At 38.1% G+C, this 12,529-nt stretch overlaps 1 protein-coding gene across 1 annotated transcript in view; it reads right to left on the bottom strand.

Annotated features, from left to right (window-relative positions):
* The window catches only part of wdr11 (WD repeat domain 11), a 22,555-nt gene extending 10,247 nt beyond the window's left edge, over positions 1–12,308 (bottom strand). Inside the window, exons 1-18 of the mRNA XM_015025844.1 lie at positions 12,084–12,308; positions 10,745–10,856; positions 10,320–10,473; positions 9,980–10,153; positions 9,202–9,403; positions 8,635–8,800; positions 7,763–7,865; positions 7,316–7,514; positions 6,878–6,978; positions 6,026–6,202; positions 5,190–5,274; positions 4,527–4,633; positions 3,237–3,312; positions 2,646–2,754; positions 2,038–2,159; positions 1,206–1,353; positions 713–819; positions 244–358 (exon numbers count right to left, since the gene is read on the bottom strand). Coding sequence (XP_014881330.1) covers positions 244–358; positions 713–819; positions 1,206–1,353; positions 2,038–2,159; positions 2,646–2,754; positions 3,237–3,312; positions 4,527–4,633; positions 5,190–5,274; positions 6,026–6,202; positions 6,878–6,978; positions 7,316–7,514; positions 7,763–7,865; positions 8,635–8,800; positions 9,202–9,403; positions 9,980–10,153; positions 10,320–10,473; positions 10,745–10,856; positions 12,084–12,169 — 2,343 coding nt within the window. The 5' untranslated portion in view covers positions 12,170–12,308. The remainder of the gene's footprint in view (positions 1–243; positions 359–712; positions 820–1,205; positions 1,354–2,037; positions 2,160–2,645; positions 2,755–3,236; positions 3,313–4,526; positions 4,634–5,189; positions 5,275–6,025; positions 6,203–6,877; positions 6,979–7,315; positions 7,515–7,762; positions 7,866–8,634; positions 8,801–9,201; positions 9,404–9,979; positions 10,154–10,319; positions 10,474–10,744; positions 10,857–12,083) is intronic.
* Between the last annotated feature and the right edge of the window lie 221 nt (positions 12,309–12,529).

Below are 12,529 nucleotides of genomic sequence, written 5' to 3'. Positions count from 1 at the left end.
ATTTTTTTAAAAAAAAATTAAAATTTTTTTTTTTTAACCCTTTTCCATTTTTTTGTTTTTTTTTTTTTTTTTTTTTTTTTTTGCTTAATAAAATAAATTATCATTTGAAAATTGATTTTTGACACCAGTAAGGAGGGCAAATACTTTTCGGAAACTGAATCTATATGGTCCAAAGTTAATAATCAAGCAGTTAATCGCAATGTTGTTTCAGCTGTACTGTGATAAGTGTAAACAGGGCCTTACCTCTTTGGTGTCCCAGACTTCTGCTCCGTCTGTGTACATGACCAGCAGCTTTTGGTTCCCCTTACCAGGAGCGAAGCGGATCTTCTTCACCCAACCCCGATGTGTCGGTATCCCTCTGAGGAAAACCAGTTTCACATATTGAACCGGTCCTGCTACTTCTTTAAACATAAATGACTAGCCAAAAAAAATAAAGAAATCGACAAGGAGAAAGAGGTCGTATGCCACTTCTTGTACAAAACGTATTGTACAAAAAGTCTGTCCTGTTCAAGAAATTTCTTAAAAGTCGGCAAAAGTGTTTCATTTGAAAGATGATAACAGAGAATTTATAAGCAGAGTTATCTGCACTGGCAACATGCTTGGACAGCCAGGGAGCCAGAAAGGATTCATTCCTCACAATGGAAAACATGAGATGCAGAGCAAAACTACATTTACTTCCAAACATCCGGGACTTTTTTCTTTGTTGTTTTACCTGGACAGTCGAGCTTTAAGGTCCCAGAAGTTAAGATTGCCATCCACATCTCCAAGCACCAGGGTGTCGCCTTTCCAGGCAATGCAGGCGATGCTGCCCATGCTACCCTGCATGGAAGGAAGCGCAAAGGTTTACCCAGAGCTTCAAGATGCATATCTCAAAAATTTAATAAGCAACGATAACAAAACCCATGAAAGATGTTAGACCAGAAGTTAGTTTTAGAATCCTAGCTGCTTTTCTTTCAGGATTCTTATTTACTTTTCATAAACGAAGCATTAAGAAAAACTAGCTTTTAAATGTCCAGCGCACAGTCAAGTGTGTGTCACATCACAAAGACAAAGTAACTATTAAAAGATATGGCAAGAGAGCACACAACACAAGCAGTGAGAGAAGCAGAAGACTTATTGATAGCGGCTGGAAAAACCTGTAGTAACGATCAGATATGAAGCGTGGAAGAGACCTGGAGTGATAACTAAAAAATGTTACGACTCACGTCAGGAGGGATCCGTGCTCCGTCTTTCACCGTGTTGCCCTCCACAGTGATGTGGTAGACCTGGCCATCGGTGTCTGTGAACACAAAGTGTTCCCTGGCAGAGATGGCCTGACTGGTCTCTGATTTGCTCTCAGCATCTTGCAGGAGACTGTAGGGGAGTAAGGATGACATAAAGCTGTGATTTTGTGGTTAAAAAAAAAAAAAACAAAACGTTTTGGTACTGCAGTCCAGAAATCAAGAGTAATCATTTATAATCATATTTCTTAAGCATAAACACACTACATGTCTATTTTTGCACTTCCCTCTTTGCCTGCACTCAATATCCACACCATCCATAGTGAAGGTCTAATCTAATAATAAATTAGATTATTGAAAAGCCCATTAACTTCAAGAATTTTATCACTATGTGATACATTATAGATCAATTACACAACAATAGTTGCTTGAAAGCTTTTATTTCTGTTAAATATAATGATTTTCCACTTACAGGTAATGAAAACATACTATTTAAAATAAAATATCACATCAGACCAATGAAAAAAAAGACTTATTTTAAAAACAAAAATGTATCCTTCATAAAAAAAAACGTATGTTTAATACCTGCTTAAATGTTATCTTCAAAAGGTACGTTGAATCTGACAAACGAGACTCATCGGGATTCATATTCTGATTTACTGCATACGAGTGTTTACATGTTTAAACAAAATCAATTTGCACTTATCATTATGCTAGCATCCTGGCTGTGGCTTCAATTTAATATCATTGATTTCTTCTGCAGAGTGTTCTAACCACGGAAAAATCAGGAACAAATTGATGAACTTTCAACTCTCACCTGATGACTGAGGACTCAACACTGCTCTGCTCTGCGTCCGACACGGTCTGCCTGGCCATGGCCTCCCTTGCTGCCATCTGCTTTTTCTTGAGACTCTTCAGGTTGTGGGAGGGAGACCATTCCTGTTAAAATACACACCATCAGGTCTCAAGTCTCTAATAACACTATCAAACATATGCCGTCTTGTACGCCTAACGCTGTGCTGCTGCAGGGTTTAAATTCATATCAAGTCGGGTTTTTTTTACTTCTCTTGAATCGGAATTTTTAATCATTTTCTTTTTCGTAACATCTCTTCAAACTAGCAGTGACCGTTTTCACAACTGAATTGCTGTAAATTATGTTTTGGTAATATAAATAATAATGAGATGAAATATTGTTTTTAATAAGAGGAAGAAAATGGATTGATGGAAGGATGAATTCAGGTTTTAATTTTAAAACATGAAAAAAGAAAGAAAAGATTACAGTTTGCACTTTTTTTTCCCACGCGAAGCATCTACAATACTTAAAACTAAGGCATCATTTCAGTTATGTTGTAATGTTACTTTAGCACAAAAACTGTCGGAATAAGAAAAGGATCCAGATTTCACTAATATGCAAAACTGTGGTACCAGCGCAGTGACAGTGGGGAAGCTCTTGGCCATTTCTCGAAGAAGTGTCCCTGTCCTGATGTCCCACAGCTCCAAGGGTTTGTCTCTGAACACCACCACCAGGTACTGCCTGAGGACGACAAACACACATGTACATCTCTGACCTCAAATGACAGACATTTAAAAACTCCTACTGGTTGACCTAGTTTTTCGAAAAGCAATTATGCTTCATAATGTTGCTGAAGCTCACTAAGGGCTGACGTCTTGTAGCTCTCTTCTGGTCCACCAAAGCAGTCCAATCACATGTTTACACTTCAATGCTCAGAATATTTTGAATTATTTTCTTTAAATCCTTTTCAGGCAGATTTATGGTTGTGCTCTAGATTACGATCGTCTTACACAACCTGACTTTAGAAGAGTTTTGACCATTCAACAGGCAACGCCACACTTTTCTCTATAAGACTTTATTAAACCTGAAGTTTAAGATGCACTAATTATTTCAACAAAAACCTCTTAGTCAGCCAAATTTTCCTCTTTATACTAAGACATTCTAATGTATGTGTATTAGCTAGTTATTTGTTTAGTTTCAATTGGGAGGAGGTCAACACTTACTTGAGATGAGACACTTTAATCATTTCGATGGGCGGCTCATCGTTCCCTCGCTCACCTCTGAATGCAAAGCATCGGCCTAAAACACACAGGCAGAAAGAGAGAAGACAGATAATGAGATTAAGAGTGTGTGCTAAAGAGGAGCTACTGAGGAAAGAACAAACAATGTTTCCTCATACATCTAAAACAATTGTGTCATCTAATTTTCCTGATAAAAAAGCTTTTTCTGCCATTTCTCTTGCTGAAGTTGCAAGGGAAACGAGTGCAATTTAATCTGCAACTTGCTGTGATTCTTACTCCGCTTCGGCAACTTTTCGCCTACAAAAGACAAAATTATTGAAAACATCAAGATGGCCTTCTCAGCAAAATAAGAACGTCATTCAGGGGTGCGCTACTACATTTCCTGATTTGATTCTGCAAAAGACAATTTAGAAAGCAGCTTGTTTAAATGGTAAAGTTGAAGATTTTCCTGAGGTGCATTACCTGGTTGCCTGAAGATTATAATAGGTGCACAAAAAAACTGAAAAAAATTTGCTAGATCTATAGTACTTACTTAATAAATTTGAACATCTTTTTTCTAGTATTTCAAATAAAAAAAAGAAAAAAAAAGTAGAATCACTACATAGTAATACTATTCATGTATTTATTTTAATTTTGAGTAATAATTATGACATACAGCTTTTTGCAACCCAGAGATCAACTTAGAATATAGAAATGTGATTTTTCTAAAGGTATGCCTATCTGCTGTATAGCATAGAGCAGTGTTTCTCAACCCTGGTCCTCAGCGCCCCCCTGTCCTGCATGTTTTAGGTGTTTCCCTTCTGCCACACACCTGAATTGTATCTCTGGGTGATTAACAGGCTTCTGCAGTACTTGATGGTCATGCAATCATTTGAATCAGCTGCTTTGCAATAGAGGCACATCTAAAACATGCAGAGCAGGAGGGGCAGTGAGGACCAGGGTTGAGAAACACTGGCATAGAGGGATGTTGCTCGCTAGACCTCGTGACACACGGACAGAGAGACAGAAGCTTGATGGTTTACGCTTGTAAAGTTAAGATGTTCAGATGAAAGAAACATTGCCATAGCAACTCCCTTGTAAACTCTTATTATTAATCCAAACACTGAACAGGTAAGACTTAAAGAATCCACTTCAACATCTACTCATGCAGCTTTATTACACACCACGAATGGAAATAAGAAGACAAAGATTTGAGTTATTTTATTTTAAGTTTAGAATAAAGAAATCAAAGGTGGAAATGCAAGGCTTAGCTACACACTGTGTGTTGCTTACCAGTAGGAAGGTCAACATGCTGCAGCTCGTTTCGCACCAGGCCCATGTTGTTGGGGGAAGAAGTGGCAAAAGATAGAAAGCTGGTCAGACTCACCCATTCGAGCCCCCTATGGGAGAAAAGCCATCATGTAAAGACAGTTTGCTTCGTCGGCGCTTCTTTGAGCAGGTGGAGCGTAGCGTTAGCTGATATTAGCTTAGCATAATCTGCTTTCCTTTCTAATAAGAAGTGCATCTGAATCAACTCTTCTGTATTTTCTCAAGGACTCATTTCTGTTCAGTTAGTCTCATGGTGAACCTGGTTCCACTTCAAGTTTCCTGATAAAAGAGAGAGGTTGCGTTGCCCTGGCAACACCTGTATGCTCAGGATGAGTAATTGCTGCAAAGTCAACGACTCAACACAATTTACTGTATGTAGATTAACTATCTTATTTTTACTAACTTAACTAAAAGATCAGTAAAAATCTAGGTTTTAGGATTTAATTATAAGTTATCGGTTCTGAATTCATTTGTCATGTAAAGTCTTTGGAGATGACCTGCATTGCAAAATGGTGTGATACAAATAAACCAAACTGAGCAAAACTGAAAATGTAAAATAACTTCATGTGCTTTTTCACCACTGGCTTGCGGTGGTGGGACTCTGGATAAAAAATGAAAAGTTTTTACCTGACTTCACAAGAGTGTACACTGAGTTCTTTGTGCAGAAGACCACTGGTCAGGTTGTACACCAGTACAGACCCATTGCTGGTGCCTGAGATCAGGAAACAGAAAAAGAGCAGCACATAAGAAACATGACTGACAAAAAAAAGTCAGAGTTTCTTATTGTCACGACATCTAGATGCATGTCGTGACTGTTTTAGGCTCCCTGAGATTGGTGCAGGGTGATCTGTTGCAGGAAACATTAACTTCACCGATCAACAAACCCAACCTGCTTAAACTCCCATGTGACATCCGATACAACGAGAAACTCCAGCGAGGTTTAATAGTCTCTTTTTTCTTGTCTCTGGCAGAGCTGTACTTCATCTAAAAGATACAGATGTGTGTGTGGATGTGTGTCTGACATAGGGTTGTAACAATTCTTAAAATTTGAGGACTTTGATTTGTAAAGTTCCTAGAGGCAAATTATCTGCCTCGAGTCTTCGTTAAATTATGTTTTGCCATTTAGCGTGTTGTGTTCCGCTCAGATGCTCATTTGATTTGCACAACAATCTCACTTCCGCTAATGAGACATTGATGAATGGACAGAAAGAAGCGCCACCAAGGAGGAGACAAGAAGTTTAAATCAAAGAAGTTTAATTAGGACTGAAGTGTTTCCCTATTTAAAAAAAAGGAACAAAATGGCTTCCTACTATCAATTTTCTCTTTCATATTTTTCTAGCTTAAGTAGCTACTACAGAACAGGACACATTTTTATTTGATGACTCGATTAATCATAAGAATAATTAATAAATTACTGAAATAACTGTTCACCACAGGCCTCGTCTTGATGCTTTCCTACCCACCTGCCGCCAGAAGAGGCTGATAGTGGCTGATGTTCTTGGTGGTGAGAGGTGGACACATGCGGATGGCAAACGGAGGAAGCGGCAGACCAGACAGGAGGCCGGTGAGCAGGAACTTCAGCTGGACCTCCTGCTGGTTAGAAGATGGAGGAGGAGCCTCACCAGCAATCAGCGTCTGACCTGGATAAATTATACAGAAGCCATTTCTTTTTTTTTTAAAAAAAGCTGAATTTTTTTGTACATCCTGCATTTGTATTCTCTTTTTTTTTAACCACAATAGACAAAAAGTGAAAGCTACATGCTATAGACAGAGAAAATTTGGAAGAAAAACTGTAATTTCTTAAGTTTTATTGTTTTTTCCCCATAAAAGTCAAGAACAAATAAAGTTTATTAATTACACCAGTGGTTTTCTATCCTGGCTCAATCCACTGTCCTTCATGTTTTAGATGGGTCTCTGCACCGGCACACGATTCAGATTGAATTAACTCCCCATCATACCATTAAGTGTTTGTTGACAATTTAAATTCCATCTAATTGGCTTCTATCAAAAAATAAAACTGGTTTCCTTACGTAATGAAAATAAAGCAATCGAAACAGACAATGAAGCTTTAATGACCGTTATCAACATCATATAAAATACTGGATGCAATGTAAATAAAAATAGCAGCAGAGCTAGTAGTTTATAATGAAAAATAACTGTAAATTTGCTAAATTTCCACTAGTTTTAAATAAATGTACTTCAAATTACTAAAAGCATTCTTCAGCAGTGTGAACAGTGACGTTTCTGCTTTAAACATCAAACTGCCTCTGGTTTGACATATCAGATGGTGATGGTGGTGTTGTGTATGCTCTTACTGATCATGCTGTTGAGAGACAGATCCTGGATTCTTTTCTGGTTTGGACCCAGAGGAGCTCCACAAAACGACACGGGGGAGTAGAGAGGCGACAAACCAGAACTGAGGAGGAAGAACATCAATCAAAAATGATTTAGTCTTTCTGCCAAATGAACAATATTTGTTTTTATTAGTCTGCTGATCCACTGAGCAAGAACAAAAGGTCAAAGATGAAAAATATCTGGTTAATACAACCCCAGCCCAGAAAGAGAAACAAAATTATACACAGAGTTCCCACAGTGGAAAGAAGAGTTCATTAACCATAGTAAGACTCTGCAATTCCCCACTGCAAAGACTTGACAACAACATTTTAGATTATTTATGTTAAAATAGAATGACCTCTTAATATACCAATCAAACATAAATTATTCTGTAAAAAATAGTTCCAGCTTTTGCCTACCTTGGATTGACAACCGACCGCCCAGTGTGCGCTTTCAGCTCCCAGAGCATGACTCTTCCATCGCTGACCATGAGGGCAGCTTTGTTCTCGTTCACAGGGCAAATAACCATCCGGTACGGCCGGACCGTCTTAGTGACTCTTATGGCATCGCACTGGGAGCGCAGGTCATAAACAAGCTCCTGGACACTCTGTTCTGGGTCTGTTGAAGGAAGAAAATGAACATTTTGGAAGAAATTATGAGAAGGAGATTTAAGCAGAAAGATGTCCAAGATGGAGAATGGCTTAGCATCCAGGAACAGTGGATCAAAGACACACAAGAAGTACATACAAAGGTTAATTTCAATGCAGTATTAGCTGGAGCAAGAATGCATGGAAGATATCCGAGTAGAAAATGACTGATGCGAACGTTGTGTGAGAAATTAGGTGCTGAAGTTCCCGTTTCCATACCTGCTGCTTCCTCTTGTGCAGATGTTGAGCGGCACACCCGCAACGTGATGCAACCGTTCTCATGCAGACAGTAGAGGGCGTCGCGCTGAGTGCAGGGAATTACCTGAGGAAGAAAAAAAATGGTTTTCTGATCAAGTTTAATTAAATAGTAGAACAATGTGTAATTTGTCCATTCAAACACAAACAAACTAAAATGCAAAACATGTAAATACATGAAATATGAATTAAGCCCTTCTATGAATTTTATACCATTTTAGAAAACATTTCAAGAATTTTCCTAAAGTCGTCGACACGTTCTAAATATTTGAATACGACACATTTAACTTGTTGGGTTTTATTATTTTAATGTTCCACAAATCATAACAACATAACACTGAAGTCAACATCTAATTTGGTAAATGTAAATAATTATTTTACCATTCTTTTGAATCTGGGTCAACTTAAATCAACTCAATGTCTGCAATAATAATAAAACATCCTACCCTTATTATTGTAGCTTATTTCAAGTATCACTTGTAATCTGTGATGCCCTTACTTTCTTTGTGAAATAATTATTTACTTGCACACCAGATCGTAGATGAAGAACCACAGATCCAATTTAAAACCCAAAATTAAGCAAGTAAGGCTTAAAGTTGAGAAATATTTTTATGGGTTTTTGTCTATGGGGTTTGTCATTAAATAAAAAACTGATGTGGCAAATCAAACATAAAAAAATGACTGTAATGCCAACACTAGAACATAATAAAACTGCCACAAAGAATACGTAGCGATGAAGGAAACTCGAGAGAGCGCAGCATTCCTGTGAAATCTCATGTTGATCCATAGAGATCATTTTGTCAAACTTTTCAGGGTTAGCGTATGCAGTCCCTCACCTGGGTAAAGGGGACCCCCGAGCGCTCAATGGCCACCACGCCCACAGTCTGGCTGAGCTCCAGGTCCAGGATTAAAATCTCTCTGGGATAAAGCAGCAGCATGTGGTTCCTTTTGGACGGCAGGTAAGAGAGCTGCAGACAGTCGTTCAGCGTCACCGCCTCTGCACTGCAACATCGCACCGCAGGAAGGAAATAAGGTTAATTATTACCCTGACTTTTCCATCCATGCACTGGAAGACTTGACAATGAAATAGAAAATTAAAATTACTGGAAAGGCATTGAATAACCTTTGAACATTTTTTTTTTGCATTTTATCACACTAAAATCTCAAACTTTAATGTATTTTCGGGGATTTTAGGTCCAGGTGCTGTATTAATGCACATTCCTCTACTTAAGGAAAGGATTTAAACCTGGTTGATCAGTTTACTAAATTAACTTTACGATGTTTTCTTATAATTCATTCTCTTTTAAAGTCACTGTTACCATGGACGCGTGCCCATGAGCAGTGCTGACAAGTAGTCTCACTGGGAAACACCAGGTTAACTGAAGGCCAGGGGAGAAACTTACGTGGGTTTTTCATTGGTGATGAGCACTTTGACTTTATTAAGGGCTTTCTTGGCACCCGTGGGTGCAGGAGCAGCAGCAGGTGCAGGCTTGGTGTGTGCTGGGCTTGCATGAGGACTGGCAATGTACACCTTTTTCCCAGCACTGCTGGGTGGTTTGGAATAGGAAAAATCTGTGATGAAAACGATTCCTTCGCTGGTCAGCACTGCCGAGAAAGAAACAAAATAAATGATTTAAAATACATGATGTTCGGACTACTCCAAATCTGTTGGAATCAAGTCTTCCTGTAAGTTTGCATCTGACACTTTTTGAAATGTCAAATATTTGTCAGTCGTACTTTTTCCATAAAAACATGGCAAAACAAAAAACAGAAATTTTACCAGCAGTTTCATAGTTAAAAGTATGACTGAAGACAATGTTGTTGTTGTACAACAGCCTTATGAAGAAGATGTTCAGGGTTCTCTATAATTGTTGGGATTTCATGAAGAATCCTTCTTTGTACCATAATCTCCAGAGGTTCCACAGTCGTTCCCAAAACAGAGGCAGCCTTCTTTATCAAGTTGAGGAGCCTTTTATGTCCCTTTCTCTGATGTTGCTACCCCACAACATCAGAGAAATGTTGGCAGAAGACAACAAACTTACACCTTCTTGCTACAAACATGGAAGAATCTAAGTTTCCTCAACAAGTACAGTTTGTTCTATCCTTTCTTGTAGATGGTTTTACTACTGCAACTCCAGTCCTGAAGTGAACAACTAAAAACAATGCCATTATTTGACCTACATGCCATGTTGGACGGATCAAAAGGGTCGAAGGAAAAGGAGAGGATATTCTCAGCGTAGCTCTTCTTCCACAGCTTGGTTCCTGTGTCTCCATTCCACAGAACGATGTAGTTAGGAGGATGAACGGCTAACAGCAGGTCACGGGACGCATCCTGATTCCACAACCACTCCAAATCTGACACAGAAAAACAGGGAGGACAAAGAATTGAAGAGCAGCAGGAAAACAAACAGTGCTTCGGAGAATACAAACAATAGAACAAAAGTTTGAGGGCTCTCTCTCATGTGGTGGATGGTAAATGGCTGAGTCAGAGCTTCATGATTAGTTACTTCAAGATCCTCACCCTGAATAGGTTTGGAATGCTCCTGGATCTCGCAGTGAGCTGTCCCACTGACCACGTCCCACACTATGATCTTCCCAGATGCGTCTCCTGAGGCGAGCCGCAGACAGTAGGGAGAGCTCAAGTTGTGGTAGTAATTTTCTCTTGACCATTTCACCTACGAGCACAACACACAGATTTTGACTCAAATACTTAAACACTTGCAACATGTTGAGGAAATAAGTTAATACTTGATTTAAAAAAAACAAAAACAAAAACAAAAAAAACAAAAAAATCACAATGCTGCAATTTTTCCCTTAAAAAAGGAGAATCGCAAATCACTCAAGTTCTTGTTTAAATTATAACTTAACTTATTTCATTTTGACTTTATACTGCATCTAAATGTTTTAAAATTAACAACTTAACTCATTTTACTTAGGAAAACTCACCTTGACAACATTTGCTTTGTGCCTCTCAAGGACCTGGATGGTCTGAGCAGTCTTTGGATCCATTATAAGAATACTTGAGTGACATCCTTGTGCTATTAGCCCCTGCCATCCCCTGTAAGATATGGAAAATAAACAGAATCGATGGAAAAAATAAATAAAAACAACAAAGTCTAGGTGTATAAAGACAGGTAAACCATATGTGACTTTACAGTTACTTGATGAAGAAGGTCACATATATACACAAGAAATTACTATAAAAGACCTAACATACAGTGTATGTTCGCAGCTGGCTTGAAAATGTTTGAACATGTTCTATAGTTTTATTTCAGCCATGTCTGCATTATAGTTAACTACTTTCAAGGCTATGTTAATAAAAACATTAGTTGTTTGTTTGTTTTTATTTTAATTGACTTCAATATTTAGAAAGTCAAAGTGCATATCATATCAATAAAGGTTGTTTAAAGTACAATCATGTAAATAACAATGTTAGTCAATATTAAATTATGTTTCTTTTTATTTGTCTTTCTTATGCAAAGTTCTTCTGGTTCAGTGTGTTTGATTTTGTTCTCTGTCGTCACAGTCGGGGCAGATGCCATGTCATACTAAACCTGGTTTCTCTGTTACCACATATTTGATCAAAAAGATTACTGTAAAAATGGACAACTCCATGGAAACAGCTGTGATCCCTTAGATAGCATTTTAGCAGCTAGCATGACAAGTGACTTTCACTGTTGTATTTAATAAGGGTTTAATTGGACTTCATACAAAAAAGTAAATCTGGATATATCATTGGATCGGATCTGATGGGACTGCAGTTCACTGCACTGACATGAACTGAGATTGTGTCATATTGAATTCTACAAATAGATATGAACTGGACTGGAATGGTGGGAAAATGCTTATAGTGAGAATTAAATAAGTGTATTTAATTGAATTTGTTTAGGTTCTATGAAATAATGGTAAACTCAGTGTCCAAAATATTTTACCATTTCATTTCCAAAATATAAAGCAGTACATTTGTTGTAAACAGCATAAGCTGAATAAATTAACACAACGATGTCAGGTTTGACAACAACGAAGGAAAATCCCATAAGGTAGGATTCGCTCCAACCAAACCTAACGTCACATGACACACAAATGTCCTGCAAGGTTGCTTGTTGACACAATTCTGCATTGCCCACACGCCATGACACTGGGAGTTTTTCGACAGTAAAACCACCAATTCAGTCAAATAGTTTCAATAAAAAATAACGATTTTATCTGACAGCCGCAATGTCATTAGCGACTGAATTAAATAGCAACACAGCAATTATGCTAACGGCGGAAGTGCAGCACTCACCAGTCCACGGCTGTTTTATTCTGCAAATTAAGCGTGCCAGTCAGCGTCCGAGCAGCGAGTTTGATGTTGACAGTGTAAGGAATCATTGTCAGCTATAAACCTTGATGGTACATTAACATTTATTAACTACCAGCTGCGAAAATTACTTCGCTTATGGATGTTCGGCTATGGTCTGAATTCTACAAGGAAGTGAATAGGAATTCCATAAACACAACCGTGCAGCAACAAATTCCACCGCAGTAGGGTTCCGCAGATGACGTTTTGAAACGTCACAAAATAATTAAAACTGATGTAAAACTAATTTATCTCAGTTTTTCAAAGGAAACACGGCATCCACTTTGGACTGATAATTTTCTAAACTATTTCAACAAAATAGTTTTTCTATCCACAATTAAACAGTACATGGGAACTGATAAGCAGCTATATTTTGCACATTTTTGGAGACA

This window comes from Poecilia latipinna, unplaced genomic scaffold, assembly GCF_001443285.1.
Source record: "Poecilia latipinna isolate Pla-1442-1.1 unplaced genomic scaffold, P_latipinna-1.0 Scaffold4356, whole genome shotgun sequence".
Classification (NCBI taxonomy): Eukaryota; Metazoa; Chordata; class Actinopteri; order Cyprinodontiformes; family Poeciliidae; genus Poecilia; species Poecilia latipinna.
The sequence above is the reverse complement of the archived record's forward strand: the minus strand, read 5'-3'. Positions and strand labels throughout refer to the sequence as shown.